Genomic DNA, 22,759 nt, shown 5'->3' on the forward strand with positions numbered 1-22,759 from the left:
ACACAGCCTTCTTAATCATAGCCTCAATTTTGTCCCGCACATTGAATATAGTTGCAGAGTCCCTGTAATCCTAGATTCAAATCATTCAGGCGAGAAACAAAATCACCCAGATAGGCCAGTCGTGTGAGAAACTTGTCATCACGCAAGCGGTCAGACAAGTGAAAATTATGGTCAGTAAAGAAAACTTTAAGCTCATCTCTCAATTAAAAGAATGTGTCAATACTTTGCCCCTTGATGTTGTAAAAGCATTACATGGTCGCTGCCCATATCATTGCATAATTCAGAAAATACACAAGAGTTCAGGAGCCTTGCTTTAACCTGTTATGGCTAGGGGGCAGTATTTTAACGGCTGGATAAAAAACGTACCCGATTTAATCTGGTTACTACTCCTGCCCAGTAACTAGAATATGCATATAATTATTGGCTTTGGATAGAAAACACTCCAAAGTTTCTAAAACTGTTTGAATGGTGTCTGTGAGTATAACAGAACTCAAATGGCAGGTCAAAACCTGAGAGATTCCTTTACAGGAAGTGGCCTGTCTGACCATTTCTTGAACTTCTTTGCCATCTCTATCTTTTACAAAGGATCTCTGCTCTAACGTGACACTTCCTACGTCTTCCATGGGCGCTCAGAGCCCGGGAAAAAACAGAATGTCGTCATCCCAGCCCCAGGCTGAAACACATTATCGCCTTTCTCAAGTGGCCGATCAAGGGACTGTGGGCTTAGGCGCGTGCCCTGGCTGCCCCCGTCTTTGTGATTTTTCCTCTATTTGCCGAAAAGGAGATTCCCGGTCGGAATATTATCGCTTTTTTACGAGATAAATTGCATAAAAATTGATTTTAAACAGCGGTTGACATGCTTCGAAGTACGGTAATGGAATATTTAGAATTTTTTTGTCACGAATTGCGCCATGTGCGCGACCCTGATTTACCATTTCGGATAGTTTCTGGAACGCACGAACAAAACGCCGCTATTCGGATATAACGATGGATTATTTGGGACCAAACCAACATTTGTTATTGAAGTAGCAGTCCTGGGAGTGCATTCTGACGAAGACAACAAAAGGTAATCAAACTTTTATAATAGTAAATCTGATTTTGGTGAAGGCTAAACTTGCCGGGTGTCTAAATAGCTAGCCCGTGATGGCTGGGCTATGTACTTAGAATATTGCAAAATGTGCTTTCACCAAAAAGCTATTTTAAAATCGGACATATCGAGTGCATAGAGGAGTTCTGTATCTATAATTCTTAAAATAATTGTTGTGCTTTTTGTGAACGTTTATCGTGAGTAATTTAGTAAATTGTTAGTAAATTCCCCGGAAGTTTGCGGGGGTTATGCTAGTTCTGAACGTCACATGCTAATGTAAAAAGCTGTTTTTTGATATAAATATGAACTTGATTGAACAAAACATGCATGTATTGTATAACATAATGTCCTAGGTGTGTCATCTGATGAAGATCATCAAAGGTTAGTGCTGCATTTAGCTGTCTTCTGGGTTTTTGTGACATTATATGCTAGCTTGAAAAATGGGTGTCTGATTATTTCTGGCTAGGTAGTCTGCTGACATAATCTAATGTTTTCCTTTCGCTGTAAAGCCTTTTTGAAATCGGACAGTGTGGTTAGATAAAGGAGAGTCTTGTCTTTAAAATGCTGTGAAATAGTCATATTTTTGAAAAATTGAAGTTTTTGTATTTTTGAGGAATTTGTAATTCGCGCCACGCCTATCATTGGATATTGGAGCAGGTGTTCCGCTAGCGGAACGTCTAGATGTAAGAGTTAACAAAGATAAGAATTTTCACTGTAGTGGCCAAAACGTCTTTCAAGCTGTCAGGCATTCCCTTAGCAGCAAGAGCCTCTCGGTGGATGCTGCACTGTACCCAAGTGGTTTAGGGAGCAACTGCTTGCATGTGCAGTACCACTCTCCCTGTCATGGCTTTTGTGCCATCAGTACAGTCCTTGCTTCCAGTTGTTTGCAGAAGAGGATTTCTTCCTTAATTGACACCCCATACACGTAACGGACATATACCAGGAGCTGTGCCAGGCCTGCCACATCTGTTGACTCATCCAGCTGTAACGCATATAATTCTCTGGCTTGTATGCGAAGCAGTAATTATTTCAAAACATCTGCCATGTCACTGATGCGTCATGAAACAATGTTGTTTGATGAAGGAATTGTCGGTATAGTTTTTTTGGCCTTTTCCCCCAGCATTGTCCCAGCCATATCCGCGGCAGCAGGAAGAATTAAGTCCTCCACAATATTATTAATGGTATCTGTTGCTTTTATACATGTCATACTACTCGAAAGTCGTCTTTATTCTCTCAAAAAGCTCCCGTGGTTTATTTTTCAAACTGTCATGTTTCATTTCTAAATGTCTGCGCAAGAGTGAAGGTTTCACGTGAGAGAGTAACGGTTGTGATTGTATGTTAATTATTTGACTAGGCTACCTGTATTTGATATTGTGTTGTTATTTCGCTGAACACTAGATGGTTTAATTTTATTTTTGGCAGTGAAACGAGACTACTCAGGTGAGAAAAAAACCTTACCCAAATGTATAACCCTGTTGGAAAATATAAAGGTACTGTTTGAAAATGTCAAGATTTATTTTTTATTTTTAATAAAATGATTATTATATATTTTTTTAATGTGAATCTGATCGACTATACTCCAAAATTACACTAATTGGAATAATCACCTTTGTGTGTGGACTGTGTTATTATTCATACTGGATGGACTGGTTACCTTATGCTATGCTCCACACTTTCTGTCCATGAGTCTGGGGGAGAACGTATAGCCCTAGGTGATGCTCTTGGTTCATTGATTGTGAAGGGCAGCTTACAGAGTTAGCCTAGAATTATAGTGAATTTGTATTTGATTTTGAATAGTAATAGGGAATAGGGAATTTTTTATATTGTGACACATTACCTTTAGCTATACAGAATATCTCAGCACCATGCGTTTCCATCTCCTCCTCTCTCTCCTTTATTCCTTTCTAGAGCGTGCAGAGGGGCTGTCAACAGTTTAGTGAAATATGTTCAGTCCCCTAACAGATTTCACTAGGTTTCCTAAATTAAGCACTGGGTAGCTGCAGGAAAAGGGTTGGAGAGCCCATGACATACAGAGTTTGGCGGAATATCACATGTCACGCAGCGGGAGCATGCTCCTCAAATTGTGGTTGATGCGTGGAGTGAAATAAGTGTTCTTATATTTATTTCTCAGCTGCTCATATTAAGCACATTCTCCGCTATAAATCCGAAGTAGCCTAATCTGTATCATTGAAAAACGTACTGGCGGGAAAGCGAGGGGAATCCATTCGCTATTTGAGTGCACACGGATTATATGTATTTTTCCCCTGCCCATGTTCCTGCTCTTTTGATAATGGGCCCTTCTATATCTATTTTTTTTTTTGCATATTAGTAAAGACAAGATTAAATTGAGAATAGTCTGATGGGTGAAAATATGATCACTTAATGAAGAGAACAGCTGTGCAGCCTGAGGCAAGGAACAGAGCGCAAGCTTTTTTTGCAACTTTCTTAAATCATCAATAGCCTACAGTATATTCACATCATGCAGCCCATATCTTTTGATTTCTAAGACATAAGGTTTGCATAGATCTGCATATAACTCTCATGAATGTTTGAATGTACTTTCTCCCAAAACTCAAACTCCCCTTTCCTTGATTCTGTTTCCTATTTAGATAATCCCTCAGGATAACGAGACCAGGTCTACCCTGATGTATAAATACATCATCCATGAAGACTCTGTCCCCGTCAACAACAACAACGTCATTCAGGAGGACACCTACGAATGGGCCCTGAAGAGCTGGTCGCAGTGTTCTAGACCCTGTGCTGGAGGTAAGGTTCTAAAGCTATTCTCACTGTACTAGACCCCTGTGTTGGAGATACAATTCTAGAGCTGGTCTCAGTGTTCTAGACCCTGTGTTGTATGTGAGTGGGTCTCTCAAAAAGCAATATCTAGTTCAGGCTTATAATTCTACTGTACACTTTTGGAATAAATGGTTCCAAAATGGTTCTTTAGCAGTCCCCATTGTATAATCCTTCTTGGTTCCAGGTTGAGCCCTTTTGTGTTTAATGTAGAACACACTCTGGAAATGGTTCTACAATGAACCCAACATTTTTTACCTGGAACCAAAACGGTTCTACCTGGAACCAAAAAGCATTCTTCAAAGGGTTTTCCTATGGGGACAAAAAAGAACCCTTTTAGCTTCTAGATCACACCTTTTGTTCTAATAGTTTAGTGGTATTCCTACGTCTTCCTCTCCATTTCCTCCCCTAGGGTTCCAGTACACTAAGTATGGCTGCAGGAAAAAGGGTGACAGCAAGATGGTCCACCGGGGATACTGTGATGTCAGCAAGAAGCCAAAACCCATCAGAAGAATGTGTAACCTACAGGACTGTACGCAGCCACAGTGAGTATAGCCACCAGCACACAACAACACTAAAACGCTAAAACAGGTTTTACACAATACTAGTAGATGAAAACACCTTCAGGTTTCAGACTTAGTAGATGAAAACACCTTCAGGTTTCAGACTCAGTAGATAAAAACACCTTCAGGTTTCAGACTTAGTAGATGAAAACACCTTCAGGTTTCAGATTTAGTAGATGAAAACACCTTCAGGTTTCAGACTTAGTAGATGAAAACACCTTCAGGTTTCAGACTTACTAGATAAAAACACCAGGTTTTACACCCGATTTAGTAGATGATGCATGTAATGCTTTTGTTATAAAGGTGCATTTTTATGGAATTCACGTGTGTCACGTTTTCTTAGGAGCAGGAAAGGGGCAGAGTCAAGAGCAGGAGACTGAGGTCCGGTAGTGCAGAAGTTTATTTCCACCGTTAAAAATAAGGTAGCCAACACCCAAAGAGGAAAATCGTTCCAAAACGATAACGCACGGGGCACAGCCCGGCAAATACAATACAGAAATGTAACACGCTGAAACTAAGGCAGCGCTAACTAACGTCTGCCCTCTTAGACATACAAACAATCCCGCACGAATTCCTGAACACAAAGGACACACTAAATACCCCTCTCACTAATGACAGACCAGGAACAGGTGCGGACCTAGACAGACAAAACCAAAAAACACAGAAACATAGATCGGTGGCAGCTAGTAGGCCGGCGACTACGACCGCCGAGCACCGCCCGACCGAGGAGAGGCGCCACCTTCTGTGGATACTGTGACAACGTGCTGCATATGTATGCCAATTAGGCTCTACATCCATTATAAAGCAGATGTGCTTCATTTTAATGTGAGTCTGGAAGGAGAGTTTACAGTCTAACCAGACACCCAGGTATTTGTAGTTGTCCACGTATTCTAAGTCAAAACCGTCCAGAGTAGTGATGCTGGACGGGCGGGCAGGTGCGGGCAGCGATCGGTTGAAGAGCATGCATTTAGTTTTACTTGTATTTAAGAGCAGTTGGAGGCCACGGAAGGAGAGTTGTATGGCATTGAAGCTCGTCTGGAGGGTTGTTAAAACTGTTTCCAAAGGTGGGGGTAGACATGGCCGCCGGCGTCATAATGGTGATGGCCCATTCCCTGTGACCAATTTCCAATGCGTGTCATTCACTGAGTTTCGACTGTATAAGGCTCAAACCACTGTGAAAAGACTGGCGACATCTAGTGGAAGCAATAGGAAGTGCTCACTGAACCATTGTTAACGGTGTGATTAATAGAGAAAGATGAGAAGTCGAGTCCACAATTCAGAATTCCACTTCCTGTTTCAATCGGTCTCGGGGTTTTGACTGCCATTTGAGTTCTGTTATACTCACAGACACCATTCAAACAGTTTTAGAAACGTTAGGGTATTTTCTATCCATATATAATAAGTATATGCATGCCCTAGCTTCTGAGTTTGATTAGTAGGCCGTTGAAAATGGGAACGATTTTTTTTCAAAATGCGCTGTGGCTATCCTAGGGTATCCTCAAGAGGTTAACTTGGCTTTTGAAGACATTAGAAAGGCAGGGTAGTATAGATATAGGTCTGTAGCAGTTTGGATCTAGAGTGTTTACCCCTTTGAAGAGGGGGATGACCGCGGCAGCTTTCCAATCTTTGGGAATCTCAGACGATACGAAAGAGAGGTTGAACAGGCTAGTGATAGGGGTTGCAACAATTTCGGCAGCTAATTTGAGAAAGAGAGGGTCCAGATTGTCCAGCCCGGCTGATTTGTAGGGGTCCAGATTTTGCAGCTCTTTCAGAACTAGCTATCTGAATTTGGGTGAAGGAGAAATGGAGGAGGCTTGGGCGAGTTGCTGTGGGGAGTGGAGGGCTGTTGATCGGGGTAGGGGTAGCCAGGTGGAAAGCATGGCCAGCCGTAGAAAAATGCTTATTGAATTTCTCAATTATAGTGGATTTATCGGTGGTAACAGTGTTTCCTAGCCTCAGTGCAGTGGGTAGCTGGGAGGAGGTGCTCTTATTCTCCATGGACTTTACAGTGTCCCAGAACCTTTTTGAGTTTGTGCTACAGAATGCAAATTTCTGTTTGAAAAAGCTCGCCTTATCTTTCTTAACTGCCTGTGTATATTGGTTCCTAACTTCCCTGAAAATTTGCATATCACGGGGGCTATTCGATGCTAATGCAGTACTCCACAGGATGTTTTTTGTGCTAATCAAGGGCAGTCAGGTCTGGAGTGAACCAAGGACTATATCTGTTCCTGGTTCAATTTTTTTTGGAATGGGGCATGCTTATTTAAGATGGTGAGGAAGGCACTTTTAAAGAATACATCCTCTACTGACGGGATGAGGTCAATATCCTACCAGGATACCCGGGCCAGGTCGATTAGAAAGGCCTGCTTGCTGAAGTGTTTTAGGGAGCATTTGACAGTGATGAGGGGTGGTCGTTTGACCGCAGACCCATTACGGATGCAGGCAATGAGGAAGTGATCGTTGAGATCTTGGTTGAAAACAGCAGAGGTGTATTTGGAGGGCAAGTAGGTCAGGATGATATCTATGAGGGTGCCCGTGTTTATGGATTTGGGGTTGTACCTGGTGGGTTCATTGATAATTTGTGTAAGATTGAGGGCATCAATCTTAGATTGTAGGATGGCCGAGGTGTCCCAGTTTAGGTCACCTAGCCGCACGAGCTCTGAAGATAGATGGGGGGCAATCAATTCACATATGGTGTCCAAGGGACAGCTGGGGGCAGAGGGTGGTCTATAGCAAGCGGCAATGGTGAGAGACTTGTTTCTGGAAAGGTGGAGTTTTAAAAGTAGAACCTCGAATTGTTTGGCTACAGACCTGGATAAGACAGAACTCTGCAGGCTATCTCTGCAGTAGATTGCAACACCCCCTTTGGCAGTTCTATCTTGTCGGAAAATGTTATAGTTAGGGATGGAAATTTCAGGGTTTTTGGTGGTGTTCCTAACACAGGATTCAGACACGGCTAGGACATCATGGAGCTCGGCATTGCAGGGCCTTGATTAACCTCTACATCACCAGAGGAACAGAGGAGGAGTAGGATAAGGGTACGGATAAAGGCTATCAGAACTGGTTGTGTATTACGTTCAGAACAGAGAGTAAAAGGAGCAGGTTTCTGGGCGCGATAGAATAGATTCAAGGCATAATGTACAGACAAAGGTATTGTAGGATGTGATTACATTGGAGGTAAACCTAGGCATTGAGTAATGATGAGAGAGATATTGTCTCTAGAGACGTTTAAACCAGGTGATGTCACCGCATATGTGGGAGGTGGAACTAAATGGTTGGTTAAGGTATATTGAGCAGGAATAGAGGTTCTACAGTGAAATAAGACAATCACTAACCAGGACAGTAATGGACAAAGCATATTGATATTAGGGAGAGGCATGCTTAGCCGGGTGATCATAGGGGTCCAGTGAGTGGTTGGGCTGACTGGAGACACGGCGATTCAGACAGCTAGCAGGCCAGGGCTAGCAAGCTAGCAGAAGGGCCTTAGAGGGACGTCTCGACGGAGGAAAGTCTGTTTTAGCCTCCGCGTGCGGTGACATCGATAGACCAGTCCTGATGGATTAGTAGGGTTCCGAGTAGCAGAGGGGTCCAAGTCCAATTGGCAAAATAGGTATGGTTGCCCAAGAAATTGGCCAATGGATCTATTAGAGCTAACAGTCCAATATGCTCTAGACAGCAAGCGGGCCGCGGCTAGCATCTAGCGGGCCGCGGCTAGCAGGCTATCAGATGGGCATTCAGGGGACGTCGGGATGTAGGGGCCAGTTGAGTTTGGACATGTCACGACTTCCTCCGAAGTCAGTTCCTCGCCTTGTTCGGGCGGCGCTCGGCGGTCAACGTCGCCGGTCTTCTAGCCATCGCCGATCCACTTTTCATTTTCCATTGGTTTTGTCTTTGTTTCCCACACACCTGGTTTTCATTTCCCAATTACTGGTCATGTATTTAACCCTCTGTTTCCCCATGTCTTTGTGTGTGATTGTTTATTGTTCAGGTCGGTACGTTTACGGCTGTTGTTTTCCGGGTGCTGTTTTCACCTGTGTTTTGTGGCAACCATTATTGTTCGCACATTGGTATGTTTACTGTGTGCTATTTCTCAAGTAAAGTGTGTGGTTCACTCATCTCTGCTCTCCTGCGCCTGACTTCATGCACCAGCTACACCCACCGCCCGACAGGACACACCTACTCTGCTGCTCCTCTGCTGCAGAGGATAAGTTCATAAATTCAAATTGGTAATTAACTGCTTCCTTAGATTACACCTCAAAGAGTTTAAGTAACAGACATATCTCAACATCAACTGTTCAGAGGAGCCTGTGTAAATCAGGCCTTCATGGTCGAATTGCTGCAAATAAACCATTACCAAAGGACACCAATTAGAAGAAGAGACTTGCTTGGGCCAAGCAACACGAGCAATGGACATTAGACTGTTGGAAATCTGTCCTCTGGTCTGATTTTAGATTTTTTTTTCTTAAATGTTGGTTCCATCCGCCGTGTCTTTGTGAGACGCAGAGTAGGTGAATGGATGATCTCCGTATGTGTGGTTCCCACTGTGAAGCATGGAGGAGGTATGATGGTGTGGGGGTGCTTTGCTGGTGACACTGTCAGTGATTTATTTAGAATTCAAGGCACACTTAACCAGCATGGCTACCACAGCATTCTGCGTAGATACGCCATCCCATCTGGTTTGGGCTTAGTGGGACTATGTCACAGTTGTCGTCTGGGAAGGACCAAAACGCAGCGGGTTGTATACTCATCTTCTTTTAATAGGTGAAAGAAGGAAAACCAAACAAACACGTATACAAAAATAACAACAATGATGAACGACGAAAAAGACAGTCTTGTCAGGCAATGACAGCTAAACAAGAAACAACCTCCCACAAATTACAAACACAAACACACCCTAATATATAGGACTCTCAATCAAAGGCAACTAGACAACACCTGCCTTCAATTGAGAGTCCACACCCCAATTAACTAAACATAGACACAGACTAACTAGAAAGAACATAGAAATAGACTAACATAGAGCAGTGACCAAAAAACCCCGGAATACATAAATCAACTACCCTCTACATAATACACACACCCCGAACCACATAAACCAAATACCCTCTGCCACGTCCTGACCAAACTACAATAACAAATAACCCTTATACTGGTCAGGACGTGACAGACTATCATTTGTTTTTCAACAGGACAATGACCCAACACACCTCCAGGCAGCAGAGTGGGGTTCAGTACAATAACCTTGGCCGACTCTATGGTGGTCACTCTATGGTTCCTCTCCTAGTGTAACTCTATGGTTGAACCTCTATGGTGGTCACTCTATGGTGGTCACTCTATGGTGGTCACTCTATGGTTCCTCTCCTATTCACTCTGTGGTTCCTCTCCTAGTGTAACTCTATGGTTCCTCTCCTATTCACTCTATGGTTCCTCTCCTAGTGTAACTCTATGGTTGAACCGCTATGGTTGTCACTCTACAGTGGTCACTCTATGGTTCCTATCCTAGTGTAACTCTATGGTTCCTATCCTAGTGTACCTCTATGGTGGTCACTCTATGGTGGTCACTCTATGGTGGTCACTCTATGGTGGTCACTCTATGGTGGTAACTCTATGGTTCCTATCCTAGTTTACCTCTATGGTGGTCACTCTATGGTGGTCACTCTATGGTTCTTCTCGTTGTAGCTCTGTGGTTGTCACTCTGTGGTTGTCACTCTGATTCCTCTTCTATTGTAACTATATAGGTGTCACTCTATGGTTCCTCTCCTGTTGTAACTGTATAGGTGTCACTCTATGGTTGAACCTCTATAGTTACAACAGGAGAGGAACAACCATAGAGGTTCAACTATAGAGTGACACCTATATAGTTACAACAGGAGAGGAACCATAGAGTGACACCTATATAGTTACAACAGGAGAGGAACCATAGAGTGACACCTATATAGTTATAAGAGGAGAGGAACAACCATATAGGTGTCACTCTATGGTTGTAACTGTATGGTTCCTCTATGGCTTCTATCCTGTTCTAACTATGGTTGTTATTATCTCTCCAGATGGATCTCAGAGGACTGGGAGCACTGCACTAAGACATGTGGCAGTTTGGGTTTCCATATCCGGACGGTTCGCTGTGTCCAGTTCCTCAATGAGGGGACCAATCGCTCAGTCCACAGCAAGTACTGCAGTGGGGAGAAACCAGAGAGCAGACGGCCCTGTAACAGACTGCCCTGCCCTGCACACTGGAGGCCTGGGGCCTGGTCAGAGGTAATGAGTTGTAGTTATACCTGGTCAGAGGTAATGAGTTGTAGTTATACCTGGTCAGAGGTAATGAGATGTAGTTATACCTGGTCAGCAGTAATGAGATGTAGTTATACCTGGTCAGCAGTAATGAGATGTAGTTATACCTGGTCAGCAGTAATGAGTTGTAGTTATACCTGGTCAGCAGTAATGAGTTGTAGTTATACATGGTCAGAGGTAATGAGATGTAGTTATATCTGGTCAGCAGTAATGAGATGTAGTTATACCTGGTCAGCAGTAATGAGATGTAGTTATACCTGGTCAGCAGTAATGAGATGTAGTTATACCTGGTCAGCAGTAATGAGTTGTAGTTATGCCTGGTCAGCAGTAATGAGTTGTAGTTATACCTGGTCAGCAGTAATGAGTTGTAGTTATGCCTGGTCAGCAGTAATGAGTTGTAGTTATGCCTGGTCAGCAGTAATGAGTTGTAGTTATACCTGGTCAGCAGTAATGAGTTGTAGTTATGCCTGGTCAGCAGTAATGAGTTGTAGTTATGCCTGGTCAGCAGTAATGAGTTGTAGTTATACCTGGACAGCAGTAATGAGTTGTAGTTATACCTGGTCAGCAGTAATGAGTTGTAGTTATGCCTGGTCAGCAGTAATGAGTTGTAGTTATACCCGGTCAGAGGTAATGAGTTGTAGTTATACCTGGTCAGAGGTAATGAGATGTAGATATATCTGGTCAGAGGTATTTACATACAGTTCTGCCTGGTCAAAAGTAATGACATAACCTGGTGGGAGTTAATGAGTTATAGTTATAACTGGTCAGATGTAATGAAATATAGCTACAGTGGGGCAAAAAAGTATTTGATCCCCTGTTGATTTTGTACGTTTTCCCACTGATAAAGAAAGGATCAGTCTATAATTTTAACCTCTTGGGGCTAGGTGGGACGCTAGCGTGCCACCCGTGGTGCACTCCATCAACAGCAGGTGCATTTCAAGAGCGGCAAATTTGAATCCAAATAAATGTCAAAATTCAAATTTTTCAAAAATACAACTATGTTACACCATTTGAAAGATAAACATCTCCTTAATCTAACCACGTTTTACGATTTCAAAAAGGTTTTACGGCGAAAGCATAAATTTAGAGTATGTTAGGACAGTACATTTACAAGAGTTGTGTGTAATGTTTTGTCAAGTCAAAGACAGGGTCACCAAAACCATAAAACCAGCTAAAATGATGCACTAACCTTTTACAATCTCCATCAGATGACACTCCTAGGACATTATGTTAGACAATGCATGCATTTTTAGTTCTATCAAGTTGATATTTATATACAAAAACAGCGTTTTACTATGGCATTGATGTTGAGGAAATCGTTTCCCTCCAATAACCGGCAGTCAAGTCAGCGTCACAAATTAAATAATTAAAATTAGAAAACATTGGTAAAATATTATATTGTCATTTAAAGAATTATAGATTTACATCTTTTGAACGCAATCAACTTGCCAGATTTAAAAATAACCTTACTGGGAAATCACACTTTGCAATAATCTGAGCACTGTGCCCAGAAAAATACGCGTTGCGATACAGACTAGACGTCATGTTGGGGAGATCTAAAATCGAAAATACTATGTAAATAATCCATTACCTTTGATTCTCTTCATCAGATGTCACTTCCAGGTATCACAGGTCCATAACGAATGTAGTTTTGTTCAAAAAAGCTCATCATTTATGTCCAAAAATCTCTGTCTCGTTAGCACATGATGTAAGCCAGCCGGACTTCTCGTCATGAACGAGGGGAAAAAATATATTTCCGTTCGTTCAAACATGTCAAACGTTGTATAGCATAAATCATTAGGGCCTTTTTTAACCAGAACATGAATAATATTCAAGGTGGACGAATGCATAGTCTTTTATAACGTATTGGAACGAGGGTACCCAACATGAAGTACGCGCCAGGTGTCTAATGGGACATCACCGTTCCATGGCTCTTGTTCGGTCAGATCTCCCTCCAGAAGACTCAAAACACTTTGTAAAGGCTGGTGACATCTAGTGGAAGCAATAGGAAGTGCCAAAATATTCCTAAACCCCTGTGTTTTTCAATGGGATAGGTTTAAAGTCAATACAACACATCAGGTATCCACTTCCTGTCAGAAAATGTCTCAGGGTTTTGCCTGCCAAATGAGTTCTGTTATACTCACAGACACCATTCAAACAGTTTTGGAAACTTTAGAGTGTTTTCTATCCATATATAATAAGTATATGCATATTCTAGTTACTGGGTAGGATTAGTAACCAGATTAAATCGGGTACATTTTTTTTATCCAGACGTGCAAATGCTGCCCCCTAGACCCAACAGGTTAATGGTAGGTTTATTTGAACAGTGAGAGACAGAATAACAACCAAAAAATCCAGAAAAACACATGTAAAAAATGTTATAAATTGATTTGCATTTTAATGAGGGAAATAAGTATTTGACCCCCTCTCAATCAGAAAGATTTCTGGCTCCCAGGTGTCTTTTATACAGGTAACGAGCTGAGATTAGGAGCACACTCTTAAAGGGAGTGCTTCTAACCGCAGCTTGTTACCTGTAAAAAATACACATTTCCACAGAAGCAATCAATCAATCAGATTCCAAACTCTCCACCATGGCCAAGACCAAAGAGCTCTCCAAGGATGTCAGGGACAAGATTGTAGACCTACACAAGGCTGGAATGGGCTACAAGACCATCGCCAAGCAGCTTGGTGAGAAGGTGACAACATTTGGTGCGATTATTCGCAAATGGAAGAAACACAAAAGAACTGTCAATATCCCTCGGCCTGGGGCTCCATGCAAGATCTCACCTCGTGGGGTTGCAATGATCATGAGAACGGTGAGGAATCAGCCCAGAACTACACGGGAGGATCGTGTCAATGATCTCAAGGCAGCTGGGACCATTGTCACCAAGAAAACAATTGGTAACACACTACGCCGTGAAGGACTGAAATCCTGCAGCGCCCGCAAGGTCCCCCTGCTCAAGAATACATATACATGCCCGTCTGAAGTTTGCCGATGAACATCTGAATGATTCAGAGGACAACTGGTCAAAGTGTTGTGGTTAGATGAGACCAAAATGGAGCTCTTTGGCATCAACTCAACTCGCCGTGTTTGGAGGAGGAGGAATGCTGCCTATGACCCCAAGAAGACCATCCCCACCATCAAACATGGAGGTGGAAACATTATGCTTTGGGGGTGTTTTTCTGCTAAGGGGACAGGACAACTTCACCGCATCATTTGACGGGGCCATGTACTGTCAAATCTTGGGTGAGAACCTCCTTCCCTCAGCCAGGGCATTGAAAATGGGTCGTGGATGGGTATTCCAGCATGACAATGACCCAAAACACATGGCCAAGGCAACAAAGAAGTAGCTCAAGAAGAAGCACATTAAGGTCCTGGAGTGGCCTAGCCAGTCTCCAGACCTTAATCCCATAGAAAATCTGTGGAGGGAGCTGAAGGTTCGCGTTGCCAAACGTCAGTCTCGAAACCTTAATGACTTGGAGAAGATCTGCAAAGAGGAGTGGGACAAAATCCCTCCTGAGATGTGTGCAAACCTGGTGGCCAACTACAAGAAACGTCTGACCTCTGTGATTGCCAACAAGGGTTTTGCCACCAAGTACTAAGTCATGTTTTGCAGAGTGGTCAAATACTTATTTTCCTCATTAAAATGGAAACCATTTTATAACATTTTTGACATGGGTTTTTCTGGATTTTTTTGTTGTTATTCTGTCTGTCACTGTTCATATAAACCTACCATTCAAATTATAGACTGATCATTTCTTTGTAAGTGGGCAAACGTACAAAATCAGCAGGGGATCAAATACTTTTTTCCCCCACTGTATATCTGTTTAGAGGTAACAAGTTATAGTTATATCTGATCAGAGGTAATGAGATATAGTCATATCTCTTCAGATGTAAAGACATAGTTATGCCTTGTTAGAAGTAATGAGTTATAGTTATACCTGGATAGAGGTAATGACATCAGCTGGTCAGAGGTAATGCGATATAGTTGAACTTGAAACTCTCGACCTGCTCCACTACAGCCCCCCCAGTCCTCCTTTTCCTGTAGTCCATGATCATCTCCTTTGTCTTGATCATGTTGAGGGAGAGGTTGTTGTCCTGGCACCACACCGCCAGGTCTCTGACCTCCTCCCTATAGGCTGTTTCATCGTTGTCGGTGATCAGGCCTACCACCATTGTGTTGTCAGCAAACTTGATGATGTTGGTGTCGTGTTTGGCTACGCAGTCGTGGGTGAACAGGGAGTACAGGAGGGGACTAAGCACGCACCCTGAGGGGCCCCAGTGTTGAGGATCAGCGTGGCAGATGTGTTGTTGCCTACCCTTACCATCTGGCGGCGGCCCGTCAGGAAGTCCAGGATCCTGTTGCAGAGGGAGTGTGTTTAGTCCCAGGGTACTTAGCTTAGTGATGAGCCTTTTGGGCACTATGATGTTGAACTCTTGAGTCGTAGATAATGAACAGCATTCTCACGTAGGCGTTCCTTTTGTCCAGGTGATAAAGGGCAGTGTGGAGTGCGATTGAGATTGCATCATCTGGGGATTTGTTAGGGCGGTATGAGAATTGGAGTGGGTCTAGGGTTTCCAGGATGATAGTGTTGATTTGAGCCAATTTTATGTGGTCAGAGGTAATGAGGTATAGTTATACCTGGTCAGAGGTAATGAGGTATAGTTATACCTGGTCAGAGGTAATGAGATATGCCTGAGTGGTTACTGGTCAGCGATAATGAGTTATAGTAATACCTTGTCAAAACTATGAAATAACACATATGGAATCATGTAGTAACCAAAAAGTGTTAAACAAATCAAAATATATTTTAGATTCTTCAAATAGCCACCCTTTGCCTTGATGACAGCTTTGCACACTCTTGGCATTCTCTCAACCAGCTTCACCTGGAATGCTTCTCCAACAGTCTTGAAGGAGTTCCAACATATGCTGAGCACTTGTTGGCTGCTTTTTTTTCACTTTGCGGTCCGACTCATCCCAAACCATCTCAATCAGGTTGAGGTCGGGAGATTGTGTAGGCCAGGTTATCTGATGCAGCACTCCATCACTCTCCTTCTTGGTAAAATAGCCCATAAACAGCCTGGAGGTGTGTTTGGTCATTGTCTTGTTGAAAAACAAATGATAGTCTCACTAAGCCCAAACCAGATGGGATGGCGTATCGCTGCAGAATGCTGTGGTAGCCATGTTGGTTAAGTGTGCCTTGAATTCTAAATAAGTCACTGACAGTGTCACCAGCAAAGCACCCCCACACCATAACACCTCCTCCTCCATGCTTTATGGTTGGAAGTACATATGCAGAGATCATCCGTTCACCCACACCGCGTCTCACAAAGACACGACGGTTGGAACCAAAAATCTCCAATTTGAACTCCAGACCGAAGGACACATTTCCACTGGTCTAATGTCCATTGCTCGTGTTTCTTGGCCCAAGCAAGTCTCTTCTTCTTATTGGTGTCCTTTAGTAGTGGTTTCTTTGCAGCAATTCAACCATGAAGGCCTGATTCAGTCTCCTCTGAACAGTTGATGTTGAGATGTGTCTGTTACTTGAACTCTGAAGCATTTATTTGGCTGCAGTTTCTGAGGCTGGTAACTCTGTTCTGGACTTGGGGACTGTGAAGAGACGTCTTGTGGGTATGCATGGGTGTCCGAGCTGTGTGCCAGTAGTTTAGACAGACAGCTCGGTGCGTTCAACATGTCAATATCTCTCATAAATAAAAGTAGTGATGAAGTCAATCTCTCCTCCACTTTCAGCCAGGAGAGATTGACATGCATATTATTAATATTAGCTCTCTGTGTACATCCAAGGGCCAGTTGTGCTGCCTTGTTCTGAGCCAATTGCAATTTTCCTTTTTTGTGGCACCTGACCACACGACTGAACAGTAGTCAAGGTGCGACAAACTAGGGCCTGTAGGACCTGCCTTGTTGATAGTGTTGTTAACCTCTATGGGACCGGCGGGACGAATTCGTCCCACCTACGTAACAGCCACTGCCAGCCTGTGGCGCGATTTTCAAAATCTTCAAAATCCTATTACTTCAATTTCTCAAACATATGACTATTTTACAGCCATTTAAAGATAAGACTCTCGTTAATCTAACCACACTGTCCGATTTCAAAAAGGCTTTACAACGAAAGCAAAACATTAGATTATGTCAGCAGAGTACCAAGCCAGAAATAATCAGACACCCATTTTTCAAGCCAGCATATAATGTCACAAAAACCCAGAAGACAGCTAAATGCAGCACTAACCTTTGATGATCTTCATCAGATGACAACCCTAGGACATTATGTTATACAATGCATGCATGTTTTGTTCAATCAAGTTCATATTTATATCAAAAACCAGCTTTTTACATTAGCATGTGACGTTCAGAACTAGCATACCCCCCGCAAACTTACGGGGAATTCGCTAACATTTTACTAAATTACTCACGATAAACGTTCACAAAAAAGCATAACAATTATTTTAAGAATTATAGATACAGAACTCCTCTATGCACTCGATATGTCCGATTTTAAAATAGCTTTTTGGTGAAAGCACATTTTGCAATATTCTAAGTACATAGCCCAGGCATCACGGGCTCGCTATTTAGACACCCGGCAAGTTTAGCACTCACCATAATCATATTTACTATTATAAAAATGTCATTACCTTTTGTTGTCTTCGTCAGAATGCACACCCAGGACGTCTACTTCAATAACAAATGTTGGTTTGGTCCAAAATAATCCATCGTTATATCCGAATAGCGGCGTTTTGTTCGTGCGTTCCAGACACTATCCGAAATAGTAAAGAAGTGTCGCGCTTGGCGCAATTCCTGACAATAAAATTCAAAGTATTCCATTGCCGTACGTCGAAGCATGTCAACCGCTGTTTAAAATCAATTTTTACGTCATTTTTCTCGTAGAAAAGCGATAATATTCCGACAGGGAATCTCCTTTTCGGCAAACAGAGGAAAAAATCCCAAAGGCGGGGGCGGTCGGGGTCACGCGCATAAGCTAGTGTCTCTTGATGGGCCACTTGAGAAAGGCGATAATGTGTTTCAGCCTGGGGCTGGAATGACGACATTCTCTTTTTCCCGGGCTCTGAGAGCCTATGGAAGACGTGGGAAGTGTCACGTTAGAGCAGAGATCCTTAGTAAATGATAGAGATGGCAAAGAAGTTCCAGAAATGGTCAGACAGGCCACTTCCTGTAAAGGAATCTCTCAGGTTTTGACCTGCCATTTGAGTTCTGTTATACTCACAGACACCATTCAAACAGTTTTAGAAAATTTAGGGTGTTTTCTATCCATATGTAATAAGTATATGCATATTCTAGTTACTGAGTAGGAGTGGTAACCAGATTAAATCGGGTATGTTTTTTATCCAGCCGTGTCAATGCTGCCCCCTAGCCCTAACAGGTTAAAACCTCTTACATCTAGACGTTCCGCTAGCGGAACACCTGCTCCAATATCCAATGATAGGCGTGGCGTGAATTACAAATTCCTCAAAAATAAAAAAACGTCAATTTTTCAAACATATGACTATTTCACAGCATTTTAAAGACAAGACTCTCCTTTATCTAACCACACTGTCCGATTTCAAAAAGGTTTTACAGCGAAAGCAAAACATTAGATTATGTCAGGAGAGTACCAAGCCAGAAATAATCAGACACCCATTTTTCAAGCTAGCATATAATGTCACAAAAAAACAAAACCACAGCTAAATGCAGCACTAACCTTTGATGATCTTCATCAGATGACAACCCTAGGACATTATGTTATACAATGCATGCATGTTTTGTTCAATCAAGTTCATATTTATATCAAAAACCAGCTTTTTACATTAGCATGTGACGTTCAGAACTAGCATACCCCCTGCAAACATCCGGTGAATTTACTAAATTACTCACGATAAACGTTCACAAAAAACATAACAATTATTTTAAGAATTATAGATACAGAACTCCTCTATGCACTCGATATGTCCGATTTTAAAATAGCTTTTCGGTGAAAGCACATTTTGCAATATTCTCAGTAGATAGCCCAGCCATCACGGCTAGCCATTTAGACACCGACCAAGTTTAGCCCTGATCAAACTCCGATTTACTATTACAAAAGTTTCATTACCTTTGTTGTCTTCGTCAGAATGCACTCCCAGGACTGCTACTTCAATAACAAATGTTGGTTTGGTCCAAAATAATCCATCGTTATATCCGAATAGCGGCGTTTTGTTTGTGCGTTCCAGACGCAATTCGCAATTCGTGACAAAAAAAAATCTAAATATTCCATTACCGTACTTCGAAGCATGTCAACCGCTGTTTAAAATCAATTTTTATGCCATTTTTCCTCGTAGAAAAGCGATAATATTCCGACCGGGAATCTCCTTTTCGGCAAACAGAGGAAAAAATCACAAAGACGGGGGCGGTCAGGTCACGCGCCTAAGCCCACAGTCCCTTGATCGGCCACTTGAGAAAGGCGATAATGTGTTTCAGCCTGGGGCTGGGATGACGACATTCAGGTTTTTCCCGGGCTCTGAGCGCCTATGGATGACGTAGGAAGTGTCACGTTAGAGCAGAGATCCTTAGTAAAAGATAGAGATGGCAAAGAAGTTCCAGAAATGGTCAGACAGGCCACTTCCTGTAAAGGAATCTCTCAGGTTTTGACCTGCCATTTGAGTTCTGTTATACTCACAGACACCATTCAAACAGTTTTAGAAACTTTAGGGTGTTTTCTATCCATATATAATAAGTATATGCATATTCTAGTTACTGGGTAGGATTAGTAACCAGATTAAATCGGGTACATTTTTTATCCAGCCGTGAAAATACTGCCCTGCTTCGAAGTACGGTAATGGAATATTTAGACATTTCTTGTCACGAATTGCGCCCTGATATACCATTTTGGATAGTTTCTGGAACGCACGAACAAAACGCCGCTATTCGGATATAACGATGGATTATTTGGGACCAAACCAACATTTGTTATTGAAGTAGCAGTCCTGGGAGTGCATTCTGACGAAGACAGCAAAGGTAATAACATTTTTGTAACAGTAAATCTGATTTTGGTGAAGGCTAAACTTGCCGGGTGTCTAAATAGCTAGCCCGTGATGGCTGGGCTATGTACTTAGAATATTGCAAAATGTGCTTTCACCAAAAAGCTATTTTAAAATCGGACATATCGAGTGCATAGAGGAGTTCTGTATCTATAATTCTTAAAATAATTGTTATGCTTTTTGTGAACGTTTATCGTGAGTAATTTAGTAAATTGTTAGTAAATTCCCCGGAAGTTTGCGGGGGGTATGCTAGTTCTGAACGTCACATGCTAATGTAAAAAGTTGTTTTTTGATATAAATATGAACTTGATTGAACAAAACATGCATGTATTGTATAACATAATGTCCTAGGTGTGTCATCTGATGAAGATCATCAAAGGTTAGTGCTGCATTTAGCTGTGGTTTTGTTTTTTGTGACATTATATGCTAGCTTGAAAAATGGGTGTCTGATTATTTCTGGCTTGGTACTCTGCTGACATAATCTAATGTTTTGCTTTCGCTGTAAAACCTTTTTGAAATCGGACAGTGTGGTTAGATAAAGGAGAGTCTTGTCTTTAAAATGCTGTGAAATAGTCATATGTTTGAAAAATTGAAGTTTTTTTATTTTTGAGGAATTTGTAATTCGCGCCACGCCTATCATTGGATATTGGAGCAGGTGTTCCGCTAGCGGAACGTCTAGATGTAAGAGGTTAACAACACTATCAACAAGGCAGGTCCTACAGGCCCTAGTTTGTCGCACCTTGACTACTGTTCAGTCGTGTGGTCAGGTGCCACAAAAATATACTTATTAGATTTGGATAGAAAACACTCTAAAGTTTCTAAAACTGTTTGAATGGTGTCTGTGAGTATAACAGAACTCATATGGCAGGCCAAAATCTGAGAAGATTCCATACAGGAAGTGCCCTGTCTGACAATTTGTTGTCCTTCTGTTGCATCTCTATCGACATTACAGCATCTGTGCTGTAACGTGACACTTTTTAAGGCTTCCATTGGCTCTCTAAAGCCACCAGAAAGTGGAATGGGGTGTCTGCTGTCTCTGGGCAAAGTACAGCAGCAGAGTTTGTAAGTGGTCAGCCTGGGGACAGTGAGACTGGAGATGCGCGGTCACGAGACTTCTACATTTTTTTTCTTTCAGCCTTTGAATGAATACAACATTGCCCGGTTGGAATATTATCGCTATTTTATGAGAAAAATAGCATAAAAATTGATTTTAAACAGCGTTTGACATGCTTCTAAGTACGGTAATGGAATATTTTGAAGTTTTTTGTCATGAAATGCGCCGGTGCGTCACCCTTCGGATAGTGACCTGAACGCACAAACAAAACGGAGGTATTTGGATATAACTATGGATTATTTGGAACCAAAACAACATTTGTTGTTGAAGTAGAAGTCCTGGGAGTGCATTCTGACGAAGAACAGCAAAGGTAATCCAATTTTTCTAATAGTAATTCTGAGTTTAGGTGACCCCGAAGTTGGCAGATGTCAAAATAGCTAGCCGTGATGGCCGAGCTATGTACTCAGAATATTGCAAAATGTGCTTTCGCCGGACATAGCGATTGCATAAAGGAGTTCTGAATCTATAATTCTTAAAATAATTGTTATGTATTTTGTCAACGTTTATCATGAGTCATTTAGTAAATTCACCGGACGTTTTCGGTGGGTATGCTAGTTCTGAACATCACATGCTAATGTAAAAAGCTGTTTTTTTTATATAAATATCAACTTGATTGAACAAAACATGCATGTATTGTATAACATAATGTCCTAGGAGTGTCATCTGATGAAGATCATCAAAGGTTAGTGCTGCATTTAGCTGTGGTTTGGGTTTATGTGACATATATGCTTGCTTGGAAAATGGCTGTGTGATTTATTTGTGTCTATGTACTCTCCTAACATAATCTAATGTTTTGCTTTCGCTGTAAAGCCTTTTTGAAATCGGACAATGTGGTTAGATTAACGAGAGTTTTATCTTTAAAATGGTGTAAAATAGTTGATTGTTTGAGAAAATTGAATTGTGGTATTTTAGTTGGTTTTGTATTTCGCGCCGTGCGATGCCATTGGCTGTTGGCTAGGGGTTCCGCAGGTGGAACGGGGTTCCGCTAGCAGAACGTCTGTCCTCAACAGGTTAACATTAGATTGTCTCTAAGCTTTACAGGAATGTGGTTCTTAATATAGGCCGCAACACCGCCCCCGTTGGCATTTCTGTCTTTTCTGTAGATGTTATAACCATGTATTGCTACCACTGTATTATCTAAGTGAGTTTCAGAGGTAGTCAGAATATGAACGTCATCTGTTTCAAGCAAGTTATTGACTTCATGGACCTTGTTTCTCAGGCTACATGTGTTAATATGGGCTATTTTTAGCACTTTTCTGGGTTACTTGATTGTTTTTAATGCTTTACTGGGAAGAGTATTAGAGGTAGACTTACTCATGTCATTTACATTGGAGCTGATAGTGCAGGGTGAGCTGCATATAGTGTTCTTCCTAATTTGCCAATTCCCCTAAGATAATATACATTTGATGCAGCGTTATGACGACTCATTGTCACAATGGTAAGGATTAACTGGATTGGTCTTGGATAATTTACCAGTCATTGTTTCAACGCAGCCTTGAAATGCGTTGAGTCCAGGAGCCAAGATGATTTGGATGGACTCCGTCATTCCTGTAGAGTATCTTCTGTTTCCAGAAGGTGTCAAATTTATCAATAAAAGTGACTCCAGCAGAGCTACAGTAGACTTTTAGCTAGATGTGTAAGCCAGCAGTCTGCTGAATCTTTCATACCCGCGGCCCAACGATGGTACTGGACCTGAAATTATTGGACGTTTTTTAGAGTCGTTTAATGGTAAAATCAGTTCTTTCAAATACATTTTCAAACGTTCCGAGCTAGCCCTCCTGATGTCGTTTGACCCCACATGGACTACGACAGTGTCCACTCCCGGCATCTGTGGTAGAACAGTCGGAAGCAGCCATGTTATGTCCAGTTGTCACGTCCTG

General features: G+C 42.1%; 1 protein-coding gene across 3 annotated transcripts in view; it reads left to right on the forward strand.

Annotated features, from left to right (window-relative positions):
• Window positions 1-22,759, forward strand: part of adamts3 (ADAM metallopeptidase with thrombospondin type 1 motif, 3) — a 298,496-nt gene that overhangs the window by 227,019 nt on the left and 48,718 nt on the right. For all 3 annotated transcript variants that reach the window (XM_045695468.1, XM_045695469.1, XM_045695470.1), the window contains 3 exons: window positions 3,697-3,853; window positions 4,296-4,428; window positions 10,494-10,701. In XM_045695468.1, the coding sequence (XP_045551424.1) occupies window positions 3,697-3,853; window positions 4,296-4,428; window positions 10,494-10,701 (498 nt within the window). The remainder of the gene's footprint in view (window positions 1-3,696; window positions 3,854-4,295; window positions 4,429-10,493; window positions 10,702-22,759) is intronic.

Source organism: Salmo salar, chromosome ssa15 (genome assembly GCF_905237065.1).
Source record: "Salmo salar chromosome ssa15, Ssal_v3.1, whole genome shotgun sequence".
Taxonomy (NCBI): Eukaryota; Metazoa; Chordata; class Actinopteri; order Salmoniformes; family Salmonidae; genus Salmo; species Salmo salar.